The sequence below is a fragment of the Grampus griseus genome (assembly GCF_964374135.1).
Source record: "Grampus griseus genome assembly, chromosome: X".
NCBI lineage: Eukaryota > Metazoa > Chordata > Mammalia > Artiodactyla > Delphinidae > Grampus > Grampus griseus.
Genome location: NC_138999.1, coordinates 99,257,223 through 99,280,673, shown reverse-complemented (window position 1 = coordinate 99,280,673; position 23,451 = coordinate 99,257,223). Strand labels below are relative to the sequence as shown.

Here is a 23,451-nt window from a genome sequence, read left to right as displayed (position 1 = left end):
TTCTTAGAAAAGCACAACCTTCTGAGACTGAATCAGAAAGAAATAGAAAGTATGAACAGACCAATCACAAGAACTGAAATTGAGACTGTGATTAAAAATCTTCCAAAAGGGCTTCCCTGGTGGTGCAGTGATTGAGAGTACGCCTGCAGATGCAGGGGACACGGGTTCATGCCCCGGTCCGGGAGGATCCCACATGCCGTGGAGCGGCTGGGCCCGTGAGCAATGGTCGCTGAGCCTGCACGTCCGGAGCCTGTGCTCAGCAGCGGGAGAGGCCACAACAGGTGAATTCTATCAAACATTTAGAGAAGAGCTAACACCTATCCTTCTCAAACTCGCCCAAAATATAGCAGAGGGAGGAACACTCCCAAACTCATTCTACGAGGCCACCATCAGTCTGATACCAAAACCAGACAAAGATGTCACAAAGAAAGAAAACTACAGGCCAATATCACTGTTGAACACAGATGCAAAAATCCTCAACAAAATACTAGCAAACAGAATCCAACAGCATATTAAAAGGATCATACACCATGATCAAGTGGGGTTTATCCCAGGAATGCAAGGATTCTTCAATATACACAAATCGATCAATGTGATACACCATATTAATAAATTGAAGGATAAAAAGCCATGATCATCTCAATAGATGCAGAAAAAGCTTTTGACAAAATTCAACACCCATTTATGATAAAAACCCTCCAGAAAGTAGGCATAGAGGAACTTTCCTCAACATAATAAAGGCCATATATGACAAACCCACAGCCAACATCACCCTCAATGGTGAAAAACTGAAAGCATTTCCACTAAGATCAGGAACAAGACAAGGTTGCCCACTCTCACCACTATTATTCAACATAGTTTTGGAAGTTTTAGCCACAGCAATCAGAGAAGAAGAAGAAATAAAGGGAATCCAAATCAGAAAAGAAGAAGTAAAGCTGTCACTGTTTGCAGATGACATGATAGTATACATAGAGAATCCTAAAGATGCTACCAGAAAACTACTAGAGCAAATCAATGAATTTGGTAAAGTAGCAGGATACAAAATTAAGGCAGAGAAATCTCTTGCATTCCTATACCCTAATGATGAAAAATCTGAAAGAGAAATTAAGGAAACACTGCCATTTACCACTGCAACAAAAAGAATAAAATACCTAGGAATAAACCTACCTAAGGAGACAAAAGACCTGTATGCAGAAAACTATAAGACACTGATGAAAGAAATTAAAGATGATACAAACAGATGGAGAGATACACCATGTTCTTGGATTGGAAGAATCAACATTGCGAAAATGACTATACTACCCAAAGCAATCTACAGATTCTATGCAATCCCTATCAAACTACCAATGGCATTTTTCACAGAACTAGAAGAAAAAAATCACACAATTTGTATGGAAACACAAAAGAGCCCAAATAGACAAAGCAATCTTGAGAAAGAAAAACGGAGCTGGAGGAATCAGGCTTCCGGACTTCAGACTATACTACAAAGCTACAGTAATCAAGACAGTATGGTACTGGCACAAAAACAGAAATGTAGATCAATGGAACAGGGTAGAAAGCCCAGAGATAAACCCATGCACAGATGGTCATCTTATCTTTGATAAAGGAGGCAAGAATATACAATGGAGAAAAGACAGCCTCTTCAATAAGTGGTGCTGGGAAAACTGGACAGCTACTTGTAAAAGAATGAAATTAGAACACTCCCTAACACCACACACAAAAATAAACTCAAAATGGATTAAAGACCTAAATGTAAGGCCAGACACTATCAAACTCTTAGAGGAAAATATAGGCAGAACACTCTATGACGTAAATCACAGCAAGATCCTTTTTGACCCACCTCCTAGAGAAATGGAAATAAAAACAAAAATAAACCAACGGGACCTAATGAAACTTCAAAGCTTTTGCACAGCAAAGGAAACCATAAACCAGACCAAAAGACAACCCTCAGAATGGGAGAAAATATTTGCAAATGAAGCAACTGACAAAGGATTAATCTCCAAAATTTACAAGCAGCTCATGCAGCTCAGTAACAAAAAAACAAACAACCCAATCCAAAAATGGGCAGAAGACCTAAATAGACATTTCTCCAAAGAAGATATACAGACTGCCAACAAACACATGAAAGAATGCTCAACATCATTAATCATTAGAGAAATGCAAATCAAAACTACAATGAGATATCATCTCACACCAGTCAGAATGGCCATCATCAAAAAATCTAGAAACAATAAATGCTGGAGAGGGTGTGGAGAAAAGGGAACACTCTTGCACTGCTGGTGGGAATGTGAATTGGTACAGTCACTATGGAGAACAGTATGGAGGTTCCTTAAAAAACTACAAATAGAACTACCATATGACCCAGCAATCCCACTACTGGGCATATAACCTGAGAAAACCATAATTCAAAAAGAGTCATGTACCAAAATGTTCATTGCAGCTCTATTTACAATAGCCAGGAGATGGAAACAACCTAAGTGTCCATCGACAGGTGAATGGATAAAGAAGATGTGGCATATATATACAATGGAATATTACTCAGCCATAAAAAGAAACGAAATTGAGTTATTTGCAGTGAGGTGGATGGACGTAGAGACTGTCATACTGAGTGAAGTACGTCAGAAAGAGAAAAACAAGTACTATATGCTAACACATATATATGGAATCTAAAAAAAAAAAAAAGGTTCTGAAGAACCTAGGGGCAGGACAGGAATAAAGACACAGACATAGAGAATGGACTTGAGGACACGGGGAGGGTGAATGGTAATCCGGGATGAAGTTAGAGAGTGGCACGGACTTATATATAGTACCAAATGTAAAACAGATAGCTAGCGGGAAGCAGCCGCATAGCACAGGGAGATCAGCTCAGTGCTTTGCGACCATCTAGAGGGGTGGCATCGGGAGGGGGAAGGGAAATGCAAGAAGTAGGAGATATGGGGATATATGTATATGTATAGCTGATTCACTTTGTTATAAAGCAGAAACAACGCACCATTTGTAAAGCAATTATACTCCAATAAAGATGTTTAAAAAAATGAGTTACCAAGAAGAAAATTAAATATAAAAAAAACCTGTTTCCCCGCTAGCAATTTCTGATAGAACGATATTTTTAAATGTATTCTACTTTTCTCTGACTTCTGAAATGACATATCTGAGCAAAATTTAAGCATGTTATTTAATCCAGTTTAGAGCTAGAGTGTTGTTCTTTTTGTGTTCTTAGGGATACAACAGCAGTGGAAGGCAGAGATGTTTAAAAATAAATACTGGAGAACTATAATGAATTCAGGGCTACATGAAACTGACAAAGGCCCTGAGAGTCTAGTCTATCTGGCAGTTTCTTCGCTTTAGGTAGAAGAGAGGTGCAGGCAATGGGGGAACTACCACTTGTGTGCACCCTCTCTGAAATAACCTCTCTTGAGCATTAATTAGAAGCTCACTGATGTGATTAAAAGATGCCAGGAAGTAGCCACCCTAAAATATAACTAACATAAAATAGCCACATGTGGAAATACCATTTTGAAGTAAGTGTAGTAATAACAGATGCTTTTAGTAATGGACAGGAACGTTTTAAAGGGCGGTTGGAGGAATAAGAATTTGTCATTACCTGACAATCTTATGAGACTGTAAATCTCTTGATGAAGATTCTTCTAAACCTTTTTATCTCCCACCCCAATATGTAGCACAGTACCTTGCATAGAATAAGCAGAGGGAAAAGTAATTTTTGTGGAATCATTGATCCTCAAGTATTTTTTAGTTAATTTTTATTGGAGTACAGTTGCTTTACAATGTTGTTAGTTTCTGCTGTACAGCAAAGTGAATCAGTTATACATATACATATATCCACCCTTTTATAGATTCTGTTCCCATGTAGGTCCCAGTACTCATTACAGAGTATTGAGAAGAGTTCCCTGTGCCATAGGTTCTTATTAGGATCCTCAAGTATTAAACCAGGAAAAGAATGCTCTAATCTAATGAGCATTTAAAAAACAGAACTAAGCAAACAACAATGACCAAAAAATGCAGAAATAGCACTGAAAAACTGAATGGCAATTCATCAGGAAACCCTGAGGACAGAAATATCCCTTAAATAACATTCAATCTCATTCCCTTTGTTCTAATTCTGTCCCCACCCAGCAGCCTTCAGATCTGTAATTTGGTTTTCTAACTGAACACACCCACCAAGGAGTCTCCAAGTAGACTACCAGTGATGGCTGTCAGGTCAGGACCTCTCTCTCATTCTAAATGTAGAAACCTGCTTTGACTTTATTAAGAAATACCTGTGCATTTGTATAGCAGGAGTCAACCTCCAGAGCAAACTGAGTACCTACTCTGTGGCAGGCACAGCGCTAGACACCAAAGATACAGAATTAATCAGACAGAATCTGTGGCTCTTTCTTGAAACTGTGGCTTCAAAATACTTATAAAAATTTGGAGTCACTTTGAATCTCTTTCCTGTATCCTTCCTGATATGGGAAAAGAATCACTGACCATGTGTCATCTACTTTTACATATTTGTAAAGTTTTATCTACTCTGTTTCTCCATATTTTAACAGCAGATCTGGCTTGTACTACCTCCTGAGATCAAAGGCATTTTAGTGTTAGTACTAGTAAATTACTGCAAGGTTTTCTTAGAGTCCCCAAATCATACCTTTTGAAGAAAACAATTTTAATTTCAATAAGGCAGAGGGAGCCTAAAAAGGCAGCTTGCAATTAATTTTGGAAAATCTCCCAGCTGCTAAAGTACTTGAAAGACAAAACAGGGTGCAATTATTTTAAAAGAGTTTTATGCTAATTTTATTTCCAATCCCCAGCCAAAACACACATACACACACACACACACACCCTTAAACAATATCAGAGATCTAATGTGCGTCACTTTGGAAGGCTAGAATATGGGACAGCACAAAGGCATTTTAGAGAGCTTCTCCCTCTTCAGTGACGTTATTAACCAGGAGCTCGAGACTATGTTTGATGGTGAACTTTTCGTATTCTGAGTTTTGCCATAAACATGAGAATTTAATAACAAATGGACCCCAAAACACAGCTCTAGACTGAAAGCAGTTTTAACAACTGGAAATCACAACCTCCTGGCAGGATGGCAGTCCTTTATTTACTCATTAAAGCTGCCAATATTCTGAAGGCCCTTTCTGGCTCATTTGCCCCTTCCTCATTAACTACAGATTGGTGTGGGGTGGAACAGGTTCTGCATTTCGAAGACTCTTCCGTTCCAGCATCATATTTTCGACCACCCGATAAAGTAGATATTATCATACAGCCTGTATTATCTACAGTGTTCTCAATGTTTCTGCAAACACAGGTCTCAACTGTTCGGTTCAGAAAATATGGCCAGTGTGGGCAGACACTGACGGGCTGCAGGGAAAAAGAAGAAACTCCACCTACTCAATGAACAAAGTTCCCGCATGGAGTCCAGAGCTGAACTTCAAGAAATGGATCAAGTGTTCTATTTTTAAAGAAAGATCGCTAGACTTGAAAAAAAAAATCACTAAGACACTCCCAGTGCTGTACCAGAGAGGCCAGTGTCTCAGTATCTTTCAAACTGGCTGCTGAATTCATCAGAGAGGAACCAAATGTTTTTAACAATAGATCCTCTCTGTCTGTCTGTCTGTCTCTATGATGACACGTGTAGATTCACATCTGCATTGTTTTGAAAGAAACCTCATTATGCTCTCTTACCAAGTATTATTTTAGATGCCAGTTAACTCTCCCAAAACCCTCCCCCCAAGTAACCTTAAAGTAAATAAACTTATTATACAGCCATGTTCCTGCAGAAGTTTGAATCACACCAAGAATGCATATCCTTAAAAGGAAATGTTTTCCCTCCCCTTGCATCCTGTTATTTAAGCTATTTTAAGTACTTGTCTGGCGAAAGCTGAGCCAGAATTCAAGTAGTTTTGATTTTACCTCTGTTTTACACTGCCCATGTCCAGGTGGTATGTGGTACAATCTATCACTTCAAATGCATCTTTTGGGGTGCTACTTTGTCTTATAAATCTGATAGTGAGAGAACGGGATTTCCCTTGACCCCTGGGTTTTGTGTGTATCTGTGTGTTGCTTTATTCATCCTTGAATCTGTTAAATCTAGTGTCTTTCTTTATAAACAGGTCACGTATGTGTGTCCTCATCTGCAATACATATGCAACCTCTTTACAAACCCACTACGGACAGTACTCATTAGGACTGAAAGAAGAAAACCAATCAAGTGCAGATGCACATCCTTTCAGAAAAGCTGTGTTTAAAAGTTCCATTTAGTTTAACCAATATATTCCACAAATTTTTTGCACTAAAAAAATGACAAAAGGAATCTATATATCTAACAATAATGGATTTAAACACACACACACACGATCCTGATTGCCTATGAAAGCACACAAAATATTAATTTAAAAGACTCAGCCAAAAGACTTGTGCAGAAGAATTTAGATTATATTCCACCCTCAGATCTAAGCAATAAAGTCGAGCTTTCATTAGGCATTAAAACTTTAGAAAAGGCAGCTGCTAAACATCTCCAGATGCTTAAACACGGGTTTTGCCTTTCACAGCTTATACCTTTTGAGGTAGCTCATTCCAGCGAATACATATAAGAGGCAGTTTAATGAGTCCCAGCTAAGGATAGAATAGAGGTCGCTACCAAAGAGTTCATCCTAATAGTGGATCCCCAAAGGTGGAGGTCAATTACAGCTGAAGGCTGGACAAGGTTAGAGGGCTGAGACCAGGCAATCAAAAATGCTGTCTATCAACTGTTTTCCAACTCAAAATTTCCAGCAGTTTGGCTATCATTTTCCACCTGCTGCCACTTTCCCACTTAAAAAATACACACACACACGAGCTCATTCTCGCACACCCCCAATCTGTGTTCCTATCTTCCACACAGTCAAAACATGGTTTTCAGACTATCCTGAGACCTTCATTTCTAATATTCCATCAATAATTAACCAGATGGCACAGTGAAAGAGCACTGGTTTATTTATTTATTTTGGTTGGGCTGTAGTTTTAATTTTTTAAGCCATAATTAAACAAATATGCACTGGTGTCATCTTATTGAATACTAAAAGTAAATTAAAAGAAACCACCATGCTTTTTGCGGCATCATCCTGATGTGGTTTTTATATACTAGAGAATATCAAGTAATTTGAAATAACTCAACTTCCTGAGATGAGAAAATCTGGTACAGCTACAATCACCATAACCAAAAATTGTTGTCTTAGTTTGGTGGGCAGCCTCAAAGGAATAAACCCACATTCTTCCTAGTCATTTATGAAACCCCATTATTTTATTTCAGAAGTGTTGAATTCCTGTTTGGAAAAAAAACCTGAGCGGCTATTGCTTAGGAGAGAAAAAAGCGTTTGCAGGATTAAAGCCAATCTGAGAAGATCTACAATACATGAATTTATCTTTATGACAAGGCATCATTCAAATGACCTTTAGCTTCTATAACAAGATTAAAGTCCCAGAGTGTAAAAGACATTTTCTCCTTGGTAAAATATTTACTTCCTATGTGTTCTGAAAAGTTTTATTTATTCTTCTTTAGAATGAACTTATACAGCATTGCAGCATTTTAAATTAAAACAGAAACATTATGAAGTAGGAAAAAATGAGAGCCAAGGATTCTGCTATCCCAGTGGAAAATACTAGAAACAAATGTTGAGAAAACGAAAATAATTAAATGAAAATATACTGCTTGGAACTTAACACTAAGCAGGTGCAGAAAGTGAGTGAAAGGAGAATGTAAATCTTAATACTCGATTTTTATTGCTAGTAAAGAGAGTTTCAAAGCACTATTAATTGATTGAACAAAACCCATGATTAGTGGTAATTACAGAGATTTTCTCCACACACTATTATTTTGCTGAATTTCTAAAGAGATAATCAAGGCTATTATTTTTAATAGATGGGAAAAATCATATAATGATTTCCATATTGTGTCACAATTGAACTGAGACAAAGTAGTCTTCCCTCCCCTCCCCTCCCCATAAGAAAGAATTGTCAGGAAAATAGGTTATAGAGCTTGTTTTTAAAATCAAGTTTCCCTGAATGAAAAAAAAAAAGGATTTCCATAACACCTTTGACAGTTGCCTAAGGGCTCTGCAAATAAGAATAACTAAAAACTACAAATATTTTAAGGGAAAATCAAAAGATTCAGCTGGGTCTTTAAACACTTTTCTAAAAGACAGACTATACACAAGCATATTAAAAATATGCTGAAAAATATAAATTTTATGTGTTACATTGTAACGGACAAAGCCTTCAGAATAAATTCCGCCATGATGAAAATCTTCATAACAAAGACCGCTTGTGATAATGACAAAGTCCCAGTACATGAAAAGACTACCTATAATTCCTTGGAATTCAATCAATTAACTATTTATGTATTGAAAACCTAACATGTGCAACAGTGAGCTAGATACTGAGGGGGAATACAAAATAATAATATGTGGAACAGGCAGAAATTTTGGACTCCAGAATTCCTATTTACAGCATATAGAGTAATAAGAGTCTACATATCATAGAAGTACATGCCTGGTAGGGCTTCAATAAGACACACGGCTCAATCTCCCGCCTTTGGGAAGGTGTTTGCCTACCCTAAACCCTCCAAGATGTATGATTTAAAGTAAGGCAGTAGTTCCACAATGACCCTTTCTTGCAGTCCAAGCTCTAATTGATCTCTCAGACCAATTTAGCCCTGTTTCCTCCTTGGAGATAACTGGTCAACCCTCTTTATATCATTAAGCTTTAAAAGAGCAATTAAGCTCTTTTACTGATAAAAGTATCCCAGTGCCATCAGGTAAACCATATTCAAATTAGCTTTAATTTTTAAAAAATATTGCACACAAATATTGCCAAGATGCTGCACATGAGAACAAGGCTTGTATTCAACAATAAACATTGATTTGAGGAGGTGAGGCCTTGAAGATTAAGCAATAGCAATAAGGTCCCCACCCCCAAATCCTATTCGTAAAAAAAACAAATCAGGCTGTCCCAAACACTGAAAGATGAATATAAATAAAACAGAAGGTTTGAAGGAAACAATTATGATAAGAACAATTTCTACAGAATAATGCGATTTAAAAAGTCTTGCAGCCAAGAATTCACCTGCTGTTTTTCATAATCAATCTATATTAAACTGAGTAGTACACTTCTTCCAGTAAGTGGTATCTATGGCAAGTTAATTGACTGCCTCTTTTTCATACACACACACACACAAAAGTGTTAGATCCAGGACTTATTTTTTCCTAGTTAGAATTCTGATGGGATTATGAATAGTCACGCTGGCTGGGGGAGTCATTATTTTTCCCAAGGCATGTTGTTATTACTAAATGACTTCACAGAAAATGTTGCTCATAAATGTATGGGAATAGGGATGTGTATTTCCTCACTTTTCACTGATGGGGTTCCCAACACAGGTCAAAGAGTAGATTCTGATTTAAATAACAAATCATTTTGATTTAACTTCATACCCTTTAATCAAGGAGATACCAAATAGTATTAGTCTTCCTCGCAAAGCACATGTTGACTCATGTGAGCACACACATCAATGATCAGGTCTTACCCTGTTTTCTCATTATCTCCACCGACTTGAACTGAGCACTGAAATTTGGAATGTAAATACTATAAATTGCTTCCAATTCAGCTGCTGAATTCGAAGACATGTTATATGATGTTTAAGGATAAACCAAGTGGCAGGCTAATCCTTCCCATCTTATACTGATGCTAATTCAATTTAAGAAGGTCGAACAGTGTGCATTCTCCAAAGGCACATAAGATCCATGAAAAAGGCAGGAAAGCCACGCTGATTAGGGAAAGGTAAAACATCATCTAATGGTTCTTAACATCTTCAGGGGTCACCTGGCCCTTTAAGAATATGGTGAAAGTTCCAAATCCTCTCCTCAGAAAAATATGATAAACAAAATACAATAACAACACAAAATTTGTCTAAAACTTTCAGGAGCCACAGCAGCCCCCAGTTAAAGACTGGGATCCTGGACTAAAAACCTTTGACCATATTAGACACTAGATATAATTAGCAATAACACAGTTTAAAGTGTAGCTTCTAAAACTTTATTCCATTGGTTCTAACCATCTTGCCCTAAGTTTCATGATTAACCATTCATATAATTTTTCAGAGAAATAACTTTGATTAGTACCAAATAAAGTTTGCTTTACTATAGTTACTCTACAAAAAACACTTACCGACTTTTGCAAAGGCCTCTTTGAGTTCATCAAGCTCATCTTTGGAAATCTGAGTGGTAGCCATCTCATCCATTTAAAGATCTAAAGAGAAACCAGAAGGGTTTAAGACTTTAAACAGAAACAGAGTCATAGATACAGAGAACAAACAGGTAGTTGCCAGAGGGGAGGGTGGAGGGGGAGGAAAGAAACGTGAGGGAGCTTAAGAGGTACAAACTTCCAATTATAAATTGGAAAATAAATAAGTCACAGGTATGAAATGTACAGTGTGGGGAACACAGTTAATAACTATGTAATATCTTTGTGTGGTGACACATAACAACTAGACTTATCATGGTGATCAGTTTGAAATGTACAGAAATATCGAATCACTATGTTGAGTAACAGGAACTAACAGTGTTGTGGGTCAATTATACTTCAAAAACAAACTCACAGAAAAAGAGATCAGATTTGCGGTTACCAGAGGCAGAGGTAAGGGGAGGGGGAATTGGATGAAGGTGATCAAAATGTACAAACTTCCAGCAATAAGATAAATAAGCACTAGGGATGTAATGTACAACACGATAAATATAATTAAAACTGCTGTGTGTTATATATGAAAGTTGTTAAAAGAGGAAATCCTGAGTTCTCATCACAAGGAAAACAATTTTTTTCTATTTCTTTTATTTTGTATCTATATGAGATAATGCATGCTTACTAAATTTATTATGATAATTATTTCATGATGTATAGAAATCAAATCATTTTGCTGTTCACCTTAAACTTATACAGTGCTGTATGTCAATTATATCTCAATGAAACCGGAAGAAAAAAATTTTTTAAGACTTAAAAAAATTTTGTGATGATTATAAGCGCTCCTGCAAACTCTCATTTTAGGGATAATTTAGACTTTCTAGAAATGCAAACTACTAAAACCATCTGAATAGGTCCTCATATTTCTAGCTACAGCCATAATAAAGAAAACAAACAAATGAGAAGTTATCATTTACCAAAAGTTATTCAGAAAAAAATACTTGTGAATCTTCCTTTCAAGGACAAAATCTTACGTTACGTTCAAAGAATGTAAGGAAGGGGAAGGTACCAAGTAATGACAGAAATTCTTGGTTACATGTGCCAAAACTAAGTCAAAATTATGTGACCAAAGATTCGTGTAAAATATAACTTTTTTGGGACTTCCCTGGCGGTCCAGTAGTTAGGACTCCAAGCTTCCACTTCGGGTGGCACGGGTTCGATCCCTGACTGGGGAACTAATATCCCGAATGCCATGTGGCATGGCCAATAAATAAATAAATGAATGAATAAGTGTTAAAAAAAATAACGTTTTCATTTAGCATTTACATATCTATCTATCTTACTGGCTATTTCCATTTTTCCCATCTTTATTGAGATATGTGACATATGATACTGTGTGAGTTTAAGGTGTATATCATAATGATTTGATATACATATATATTGCAAAATGATTACCACAATAAAAGTTAACACATCTATCACCTCACATAGTTATCACCATTTTTTCCATTTATATATCACCATTTCCATATATCACCGTTTTTTTTCCATTAAGCCATTTAAAAATCTTTCACTGTGAAAAAACTGATTTTCAGGTAGTATAAAAACAGCTATCAATCATTCCCATTAAAGGAGGAGTCAACTGGGCTTCCCTGGTGGCGCAGTGGTTGAGCGTCTGCCTGCCGATGCAGGGGACACGAGTTCGTGCCCCGGTCTGGGAGGATCCCGCATGCCGCGGAGCGGCTGGGCCCGTGGGCTATGGCCGCTGAGCCTGCGCATCCGGAGCCTGTGCTCCGCAACGGGAGAGGCCACAACAGTGAGAGGACTGCGTACCGCAAAAAAAAAAAAAAAAAAAGGAGAAGTCAACTAAAACAAATTATTTTTGGCTTTGATACAGAAACACACACAAGAGCAGGCTAATTAACACATCTTTGTGTACACAACTTATTAATATTATTTGAGTTTATACTCTTTCTGATTTGGCCCTATTTTACCTATTTAACCAATAGTCAGGGCTTGGCAAACTATGGCCTGTGGGCCAAATCTGGCCCATTGCTTATTTCTGTATGGTCCCCAAGCTAAGTATGGTTTTTACAGATAAACATTTGCTGTCAAATGTTTGAACCTCAGTTCAGTTAAGTCAAATGTTTGAACCTCAGTTAAGTGAAATGTTACCCCAGGGGGCGAAAAAAATTCCATTCTTCTCATCAGTTGAGTTGTATTACCAAAAAAGGTACTCAAATATTTATTATATTTTGACTTTTGTCAGTAAAAATCTGTGGAAATAATATTTAAACCCTTGATATTAATAATATAATATTCTTATTTTGCCTCTTGGCGTACAATATACATGATGTGGACCTTTACAGAAAAACTTGACTGAGCCCTGCAACAGAGAAAGGAGGTCTGTACCACACTGGAAAATTCCCACATACCAACCTATTAACAATTTTTAGACAGAAGGAAATGAAAATGATTATGTGTTGTCCTTTTTTGTTTTGGCTTTGTTGTTTTCTGTCTTTTTAATCTTTTTAAAGAACCTTACTCTTTAGAACAGTTCATGGCAAAATTGAGCAAAAAGCACAGAGAATTCAGTTCCCATATACCCCCTGCCCTCACACTCACACGACCTCCCTCATTATGAACATCTTCCATCAGAGGGGTACATTTGTTACAACTGATGAACCTTCTTTGATACAGCATTGTCATCTAAAGTCCATCGTTTACATTAGGCTCACTCTTGGCATTGTAATACATATTACACATTTTGACACCATTATAGTATCACACAGAATAGCTTCACTGTTCTAAATGTGTTGCCTTTTCAGAAAAGTAGTCTGTGTAAAATTTCACAAACTGTGAAATGCCAATTTGAGATCTTATATTTACCCCTTTTAGACATTTCAAAAATAATTTTTGAATAGCCTTTCATATGTATTTGTGGGATTTATTTATTTACTTATGGCCGCACCGCGGCATGTGGGATCCTAGTTTCCAGACCAAGAATTGAACCCATGCCCCCTGCAGTGGAAGCATGGAGCCCTAACCACTGGACCACCAAGGAATTCCCCCTTTTAGACATCTTTATTAAGAGTTAAAAAATTACTCGCCAACTCATCTTTTTTGCCATGATGACTAATACTTAGTACAGAGACGCTCAAGAGAGAGCTGGGCCACATCTGTCTTTTGCACACCCATAGCTGTCACTTCTAGAACTTATCACAGTCCCAGGCAGGTAGTAAGGCACTCAATAAAATCGTATTTTCATAAATTCATCCATTCAACAACTTGCGTCAAGGCCTACATTAGACAAATTCATATTCCTACTAATTCCCTGAATGCTCATAACAGCCTTTTGAGGTAAATATTCCTACTCCCTTTTTTCTTATTAGAGATAACCTAGGCTCAGAGAGACCATGGACCTGGAATTCAAACTCAGGTTTCTCAAATCCCTGGGAAGTTTTAGCTAAGTTTCCACCATAATGTAACACATTTATAATGACTCATTTATTTAAAAAATTAAATAAAAACAGACTTTTAAAAAACATAAAACAGAACTTGCCAGTTCATAAACTTTTCTTACCTATGGTGTTAAAATGTCACTAAAGAGGGACAACTTCTCAGTAGAAAGTTGGGTAAATACACCTTTCAGAGCAGTCTCGGGATCTATAAGGTGAAGACCTTCAGTTGGACACGAAGGCAGACATTTTAAAGATTAAGAGTAAAAAGTGATTTTGCATACGTTAAGCTGCAAAGTGATAACAGTACTTTTAAAAAGTATTGTAGGGACTTCCCTGGAGGTCCAGTGGTTAAGACTCTGCGCTTCCACGGCAGGGGCTGCAGGTTTGATCCCTGGTTGGGGAACTAAGATCCCACATGCCCCGTGGCGTGGCCCAAAAAAAATATTCTATATTTTATTCACATGGTGTTCAACACCTCTCATTACAAAAATACTATATAGGATTTACTCCAATTTTCTTCATGTATATTTTAAGTAATGATGTTTTCAATATAAAATTATTGCCCATCTCAGAACAATGGCACAGAAAGTTTGAAAGTGAGACTGTCTCAGAAAATCCAAAACATGTGGCCTCTCCTTTACTTCTTTTCTTTAAAAAATAAATTTATTTATTTATTTATTTTTGGCTGCGTTGGGTCTTCGTTGCTGTGTGCGGACTTCCTCTCATTGCGGAGATCGGGGGCCACTCTTTGTTGTAGTGCACGGGCTTCTCATTGCGGTAACTTCTCTTATTGCAGTGGCTTCTCTTGTTGCAGAGCACGGGCTCTAGGCTCGCGAGATTCAGTAGCTGAGGCTCGAAGGCTCTAGAGTGCAGGCTCAGTAGTTGTGGCGCACGGCTTTAGTTGCTCCGCGGCATATGGGATCTTCCCAGACCAGGTCTCGAACCCGTGTCTCCTGCATTAGCAGGCAGATTCTTAACCACTGCACCACCAGGGAAGCCCCTCTCCTTTACTTCTAAAGGTCCTTTCTAGTTTGGGCAATTCGTGAGTCAATAATAATCTAAAGTAGTTAGTCTTTTTTTTTTTTTAAAGACGATTTTATTCTCATACTACTATATCACTTCTATAAAAGAGAAAATTAGACAAAGATGGTTCTGGACATACCCCCCGCCCCACCTCACCCTTTATCCCTGCTGAACAGTGGGTTCTGACTCAATCCTTTCCTCCCACTTCTCCCCTTTGCAAGCAGAGGGTCTGAACAGGGTAGAAATCTCTTTCCTCTTTTTATACACCTCCCCCAACACACACCTCTACCCTCACACAATTTACCAAGGCGTCTGTTATATGCCTAGTTCCTGCCCTCAAGGAATCTACAATCTGGGGAAGACAAAAAAATGTAGATAATTATAATTTGACACAAAGTGAATTAGTGGTTGTAATAAAAGGTAGAGAAGGAGAAAGACTCTGGAGACCTTAAGGATTATTAATTCCATCTCAGGCAGGCCAAGAAAGTAGTACTTTTGTTCTTTGTGCAAAATTAGGAAATACATAGATCTCACAGAAATGATTTCGAGGCACTTGTTTACTTAAAAAAATATTAACACAATGCAGCATTTAAAAAACCCAAAATATACTTTCTGTTCTTTCTTTCTTTATATGGCTGCACTGGGTCTTAGTTGTGGCACATGGGCTCTAGTTCCCCGACCAGGGATCAAACCTGGGCCCCCTGCATTGGGAGCGTGGAGTCTTAACCACTGGACCACTAGGGAAGTCCCCAAAATATAGTTTAAAGTTTTCTAATTTCTTATTCCTGTCTAATTATCATAATGAAAGCTTAAAGTGTCCCCTTTTACACCTATAACTCAGATTTTTCATCTACAGAAGACATGAAGAGGCACAACTGAGTAAGAGTAAAAAGAACTGCAATACACATATATTCCCAAAACAACATTTGTTTGATCCAGGATAACAAAATAGCTTAATTTAGGAGTCTCTCACTTGAATAAATTCAATTTCATTTATTTATAATTATTTGAAAGTAAATAAATAAATGCTACCCTGAAGCACCTGAGCTAAAACTAAGAAATCCAACATAAAGTTTAAAAGGCTTACAATATACACTTCAGTTGACAAAAATCACAATATTTAAATTAGCTACTTAATGCAGACTTTTTTTTCCCACTATGAATAAAAAAAGTTTGTCCTTAAGACTACTCAAAGGTACTTGATGGAATCTTTAAGGAAATCAAGCAATGAAATACTATCTTGGGAGAAAATATCACATTTAAATAATTCAGGGAAGACAGGAACATCAGATTTTTAGAAAACCTTGCGAATTTACTGAAAGCTCTATCCCTCTTCATTGGGCATTCATTGAATTTTTTCTCTCAAAGCAAGTAAAACATCCCAGACTGGGGTTTAGGAAGCAAAATAGATGATGATATCATTATTGCCCTCTAGACACGTTGATTCAATCCTGAACACTTGCGGCAAACTGTTGTTCCCCACCCAAGAATGCAGTATGTTATGATAGGAAGATTGTGAGATGTGGAATCAGAAGACATCAATTAATGCCCCGGCTCTGCTACTTCCTAGCAGTGTGTCTATGAGCGAGTTTATTTAATCCTGCTAAGGCTCAGTTTCCTCTTTTGAAAACAGCGATAATAACTACTTCCCCAGGGTCCTTGTGAAGATTAAAGATGGCATGTGAAAGCACACTGTAAACTATAAAGTATTATACAGCAACTTCAAATCCTTAATGAAAGAAAACGGTGAACAAATCAACGCCTAAGTAATTGTAAGAGGCTATATAAATATAAGGCATGAGTTCTACTAAGAACCTTTTAAATGGAATGTACGAAAAGTTATGTCATTTGCCCTATAATTATTGACTACAGAGTATAATAGATCTCCTTCATATATAAAAATTATAAGCCTTTAAGTCGAAGTAATTTAAGAAGGATGGGACTAACAAAAATCTGTCAGCCATTTTTTACCCATGACTCAGTTTGGCTCCTGCATAAGACCAGTTTCTAAACACAACTTGAAGAACGGCCAGGAGATTTTTTTTTTAAATACAATTTTTACTTTATATCAGGACCACTTAAAAAAACAGCTAACAGCTTGTCAATATTGTCACATTCCTCCTACATTGCACATTTTTTTCATAAGCAATGCAAAATAAAAGGTGAAGAGGTAAAAAGTAAATATTATTGCTGAATAAAAGTTTAACCTCAATTTCACAGTATGTGATTGGTAAGTAAAAAGAAAGTCTGACTTTTGAAATATGTTGAAATGTGTCCTTTTCCCCAGTCCGTCTTCCCACAAAAGTGAACTTTATTTACATGGAGAGAGCAGGCGCCGATATTAAAGAAAGAAAGAAAGAAAGAAAGAAAGAAAGAAAGAAAGAAAGAAAGAAAGAAAGAAAGAAAGAAAAGAAAAGAAATATATTTTCCCTCCATTTAAATTTAGCCAAATGAAATACCATCAAAAGTAAAAGCTTCCAGGGTCTCTGCATTTTTCTGAATTCTCTCATCTGCAGAGCACTTTGATCTGTCCCCAATTCTGTTTCCTCCCTAGCTCCTATGCCTGCCTTCGCTATAAAGGGAAAGCATCAGGAGAAAAGCAAACCCTCTCCCTAAACATCTGAGACACAGGAAAACAGATTTTCAAATAAGGGAATGAAAGGAAAGCAAACAAAACCTTGTTTGTTTGTTTTGTCATAAAAGGATATGGTGTACAACTGGGTCTGAATTCAGGGCGTCACCCATAGAGGAATCTTATGCCTATGAAGTCATCCCTAATTACAGAGTTTGACTAACAATACAGCAATTATGAAACCACTCCACTGGCTCCTTTAACTATACTTAAACCCTCAACACAAATCTTTGCTGAGAAAGGTGTACCTACAACTACCTACCTGAAACTATTACTCAAATTCTAAAAGGTATTTGATGGAGATGAGGAAAGGGGGGGTGGTGCCTGTTTTCATCCCCTAAGGTGATTCACGTTAGGAATGCTGCTGACTAAATAATCTATTTACTAATCTGTGTCATTCAGAACCACTCGGGTCAGGAAGCAGGGCACACAATGGGAAACTTAACCATAGATAATCAAGAGTTGATTACGAATTTTATATTTTTTTCTTGAAGTTGAGAGGAACTACAAGATAAAAGCAGGGCATATTCACCATAGACATTATCCAGCCACTTGTATGCCAGGTAAACAGAATTGGTAAAGTGAGGCTGATGACTTAAAATCAGAGATTTGGCCACACACACTTAAGCTGGTAAGCTCGAATCATGAAGAAGAGAGGGTGGACAAAACATGGAAGAATACATTATTTGTAGTTGTGTATCTGTCACCTTCCTCTGTCCAAAACAGGCAGCACTTTGGAGCAGCCACACTTCACATACCTACCTGTACCAACAGAAACCGCCACCCTGCCTCCTCACTAGTAGGTAAGTCAACAGCACTAGTCTCCAGGTCAGATGGGCGTGCAACACTCTCAGCTAAAGCTCACCCACTCTCACTATGATTACTCAAGCTCTAGTGCCGCGTTTCCAAATGACTTGAGAAGATTTCAACTTGAATGTCTATCATATTCACCCACTTATTCATTTATATTCAAGCCTTAATTGAAGGCTTAATATGTACCAGGCACTGTGTTGGGTGCTGCAGATATAGAGATTTAGGACCCAAAGCCTCCTCTCAAAGACCTTACTGTCCAGCGGGGAGAAAGATGGAAAAACAAAGACATAATATTAATGCCATCATCCTATTCACTGAGTGGTGGGGTGACAGTGGTGGGCTTCAGGAAAAGTTTTCCAGAGAAGGTGACTTTTGAACTTTATCTTAAAACATAAGTAGGGCTTCCTCAGACAGATATCACTGGTAAAGGCATTCCAGGCAGAGAGAAGATGATATTCTAGAGCTGTAGAAAGATAGTGTGGTTGGAGCACTGTGCCTAGGGTTTGAGAGAGACACAATTGGAGCAGAAGGTCAGGGTCTAATTTAGAAAGGCCACACTTAAAATCTGGACTTGACCCTCTGGTCAAGGGAGAAGCAAGGTCAGTGAGGAAAATTCCAGTCAGGAGAGTCTAAGTGTCTACATTTGAACTTACTGCCACATTATTTCTCCCCTTTTCAAATATCTCTCCTGTCAAATCAGGTCTCCTTTTCAACTTCCCTGCTTTCCTCAGTCTCCAGGTTTACAAATTTGAGAAGCTTGGCCACAAGAAACCACTGGAGATTGAAGTAAATCACTAAGCTCTCTGGATTCTTCCATCATACCCCTTTATCACCTCATGTCTGGCCTTTTCCAAAGGCCTTTTAGCTGATCTATCTATGGTCCTGTCTCCCTCCAATGTAATCTCTACGCTGCTAACTTCCTGAAGAGCAGATCTAAGGTATGTTTCCTACAAAAGCAAGTCCTAACTTTTTTTTTTTTTTCTTTTTGCGGTATGTGGGCCTCTCACTGTTGTGGCCTCTCCCGTTGCAGAGCACAGGCTCCGGACGCGCAGGCTCAGCGGCCATGGCTCACGGGCCCAGCCGCTCCGCGGCATGTGGGATCTTCCCGGACGAGGGCACGAACCCGTGTCCCCTGCATCGGCAGGTGGACTCTCAACCACTGCGCCACCAGGGAAGCCCAAGTCCCAACTTTTAAGCACAACATCCTAAGCCCTACACTCTTCTGTATTGATACCTTTCTATCTTTCCAATGTTTCTTCCGATTACACACACTGCACACCCTGGAATCACACTCTCTTCACACCCTATTCCCCAAACAGGCCATGTATTTTCCCACCTCTGTTCCTTCTCCTCTGTGCTTCTCTCTAGTGGAATGCTGTTCACCTGTCTCCTATGTACTTTTCAAAAGCATCTTTGAGAAAGTCTCTTTGGAGTGTCCCCACCTGAGAGAAAAATTCTCTGTTCCCAGGACTCTCACAGAACTGCATGCTTTCTTCTGTTACAGCCAGTGCTGGATCCTTCCAGACAGCTCCAATTTTAAATATCTTACTGTCAGACCATATGTACTAATTTTTGAATGGGAAAATATAGTCACCACAAGGATAGCATTTAATACTACTATACATAAGCTCTCTGATGGGATGGAAGGGACCGTTTCCCATTCATCTTCATATTCCCAGCCCCTCTCACTGTGCCTACAGAGTAGGTAATATAAATAATTAATATAATAACATATCATTGTAAGTTTATACTATAGCAGCTAACATTCTTGGAGGACTAATTGTTTATATGGACTGTGTTAAATGCTTTATATATATTATGTAAGTTATTTCTCAGCAAAACTCTATGAACCACGTAATATTGTTATTTCCATTTTACGGAAAAGCAAACAGGATTAGAGAAGTTGAGTAACTTGCCCAAAGTCACATGGCTAGAGAGAGGCAGAGCCAGGTCTCAAACCCAACTCCACCCGACACCAAAGTCAGCATTCTCAATCATTATGCTGTACTGCATAGCTTCCTCAACCACGGCTTAGTGAATGAATTTATCTCCCCACAGACTATAAACTTATTAAAGTAGAAACACAGCTTACTCATCTCTGTATTCACCACAGCACTCTACGCAGAGACACAATGCATTATCAGTAAATATCTTGAATCAAAAAAGGTCCACATCTAGTACCCACAACAATTTTGATCATGTCAGTCCCATTTCAGGAAGCTATAATTTCTTATGCCTAAACAGCTGGTCTAAACTTTGCCTGGTATTCCTGGTCCTCTAGTGCTCCTACGAGTCACATCTAACCAGTTTAACCTTTCAACAACACTCAAAATTAGCTTTTTGATCACAACCATCCTCCTGAACGATACCCGTCCTATTAACTCTTACATCAGCATCTTTTATCCTGCCGCCACTACCTCCTGCCCTCCCTGCTAGTAAGAACTCCCTCTCTCTGTATCTACCTTTCACACTTATAATGCCCTCCTCTTTATTCCTCTTATCTTCTTATCCAAATCCTACTCATCCTTCAAGTCTCGGCAGAAGCCTCATCCGCTCCCAAACCACATTTCCCAGTGACTCCACACCCCTGCTGACCTTTCTCTTCAACTCCCACAGGATCTAGAATCTTGCCACAAAATTTAGCAGTTTAATTATAGACTTCCTCCTATAGTTATATAAGTGGATGTGAGTACAGTCTGGCTGGGACATCCATCATCCTACTAGATTCAGTTCATCTGCCTCCTCCACACTGATCCTCAAACTTGGTCCAAGAGAATAGTCTTCCCCAATCAAAGACAACCATTCTTTCACCAAGAGCACACAAATACTTGTCTAATTACTTGCTCTGCAAGTCTTATTTCAAGATTGTTTGTTTCTCAAGAACAGAGTCTAAACTTCATCTTCCTCTCGGATACTCCCACAATGATAATCCACTGCTGGATGCTGGGTACAGAGGTATGGCTCAAAAACGATTCCAGTTGACTGCAATGTTTTGAGGGTGGTGCTAGTCTGCAACATGCCCAATATTCAATGATTACTGAAATTATATTAGGGAAGAAACAAGAGCCTAGGGTAGTTGAGTGACTTTGCCCAAGACACAGAGCTGTGCAGCAAATGTAAAATTTAAAAAAAAAAGAGTATGTGAGAGAGAAGGTAATTAACTACTCGTACCGTAAAAATAAAAACAAAGAGGCTACACACTGCTTTGTGGAAAGAAGGCTCATGCCTATTATACCCTATGGAAGATAATTTAAAAACTCCTAACCAGGAATTCCCTGGCAGTCCAGTGGTTAGGACTCTGTGCTTCCACTGCAGGGGGCACCGGTTGGATCCCTAATCAGGGAACTAAGATCCCCCATGCTGCATGGCACGGCCAAAAAACAAAACAAAAACAAAAAAACCTCCTAACAAATGTGACCATCATATTAAGAAATATGAACGGTTGCCAGAAAATGCAGTTCCTTTCAGCTAATTCGTTTTTATTACTTGAAGGAGGGATTCACTTAATCCTTGAACTGAAATCACCAAAACTGTAACTGTGTAAAATATATAGAATATTGGCAACGGGTTCAGTAGATACTATATATTATAGAGTTCTAAAATTTCTTTCTTCAAAATACTGGTGTTAAATAAACAATAAACAGGCCATACTTTTTAAAAAGAAGGACATGAATGCTGACCTTCTCTTGTGGCACATTCATTCCTATATATGACATGTTTCTGCTTCCCTGTATTTAATATCCCTTAATTTCAGCCACTTACATGCTAACTACTGTAAACAACCATTCCCATTGTATCAGTGCTAATAACTTAGTACAAATGTAAGCAAACACTCAAGTATCAATGTGACGATTTGATTTTGAGTTTAGGATTTCTTTTTTCATACATAAGCCATCACTGTGGTACTCCTAGTTTTTTTAGTGATTAGTTTTTTACCTTACCGCTGATTTTTCTCCAGCGGCAAGCGGCTTGGAGTTTTGTTTGCTTACTTTTAGAAAACTTTAATGGAATCTTGGTAAAGGAGCAACTGTAATAATTTAAGAGGTTATATGCCTCTTTCTCAATTTAATGATCTGTTGCTCTGAAAGTCACAAGTGAGTCAAACTCTAACTGGTCTCACCTGTGTCACAGGTTTCTAGTCCTGAAACTTTAGGAAAGGTAAAAGCAGACAGAAGAAGTGGTGAAGGATTTTACTGTTTATTATTCCAGCACCTCAGCATTATTAAAAATTGTTCGTTATAGTCAACGTGGAGAGCAGACTTCTGTGATGAAAGCAACATTCAACATGTAGAACACACTTTACTTAACGAGGTTGTTTTTCAGGCTTAGACCCTCTGGTAATTCTACTTGACATTTCAGCTGCAAATTGGTAAAACTACACAGAGGACATTGATAGATAACCCCCAATAGAACAGACAGTATTTTCCCATGAGGCACTGTTATATATGCTGTTAGGCTGTACAGGATTCGGGACTAGAGAATAAAGCAGCTGGCTGATGGAACACACATCTGGATACATTTAGCAACTATGCTTCTACAATTCATTTAGATTAAAATAATAGGAACACAAAAACATATCATTTTGGTAACATAGCACACTATTTCAGGGACATTTGTGAAATGACCTAAAAAGCCTTACTTACTATTTACATGACAAAATACGTTTCAAATTCCAAATCAATTGAGCAATGAACTCTGGAAGGTTCTATCAGGGACTGAAGGCTAACTCTCCCTTTTATCCAACCTCAAGTAGCTGCCTGCCTATAAGTGCAATTTTGCTTTGGATGTACCCAAAAACATTAAGGAGACTGAAACATTAGCTCACTATATTTAATGTGAAGAAGGGATTGCTATCTCCTGCGTGTATGCTGCTCCAACAATGCCCATGGATGCATGAGAGAGGGTGAAGGTTTATTAAGAAGGGCAAGGGAGCAGAGGCGGCTGTTACTTGCCAAGTAATGCGCACAGAGTTAAACTAGCCCTCTTCCTACTTCCCTAATACCTACAACCAATTAAGACACCTCAAATGTTCTGTCTGTGTTGTTTTAAAGGAGATGCAGCATAGGGTTCTGGTTGCTAACCAGTGACACCCCTTCCCCAATTACAGGAGCTCCCCACCCCCCAGCGTGTCCCACCATCTACTTCTCTATCTCCTCCGCTAGGCTGTGAGCTCCCTGAAAGCAGGGCTGGTACCTCATTTGACTTTGTATCTTGGCTCACAATAAGCCCCTACTAAATGTTTGTTGAATGAACTGATGTTCGAAAGTAGGGAAAGTGAACAGACTTAAACATACTGCAGGCTAA

General features: G+C 38.2%; 1 protein-coding gene across 4 annotated transcripts in view; it reads right to left on the bottom strand.

The window, feature by feature from the left end:
* The window catches only part of PLS3 (plastin 3), an 89,616-nt gene that overhangs the window by 32,112 nt on the left and 34,053 nt on the right, over positions 1–23,451 (bottom strand). For all 4 annotated transcript variants that reach the window (XM_082681694.1, XM_082681697.1, XM_082681696.1 and 1 more), the window contains exon 2: positions 10,210–10,290. In XM_082681694.1, coding sequence (XP_082537820.1) covers positions 10,210–10,282 — 73 coding nt within the window. In that variant the 5' untranslated portion in view covers positions 10,283–10,290. The remainder of the gene's footprint in view (positions 1–10,209; positions 10,291–23,451) is intronic.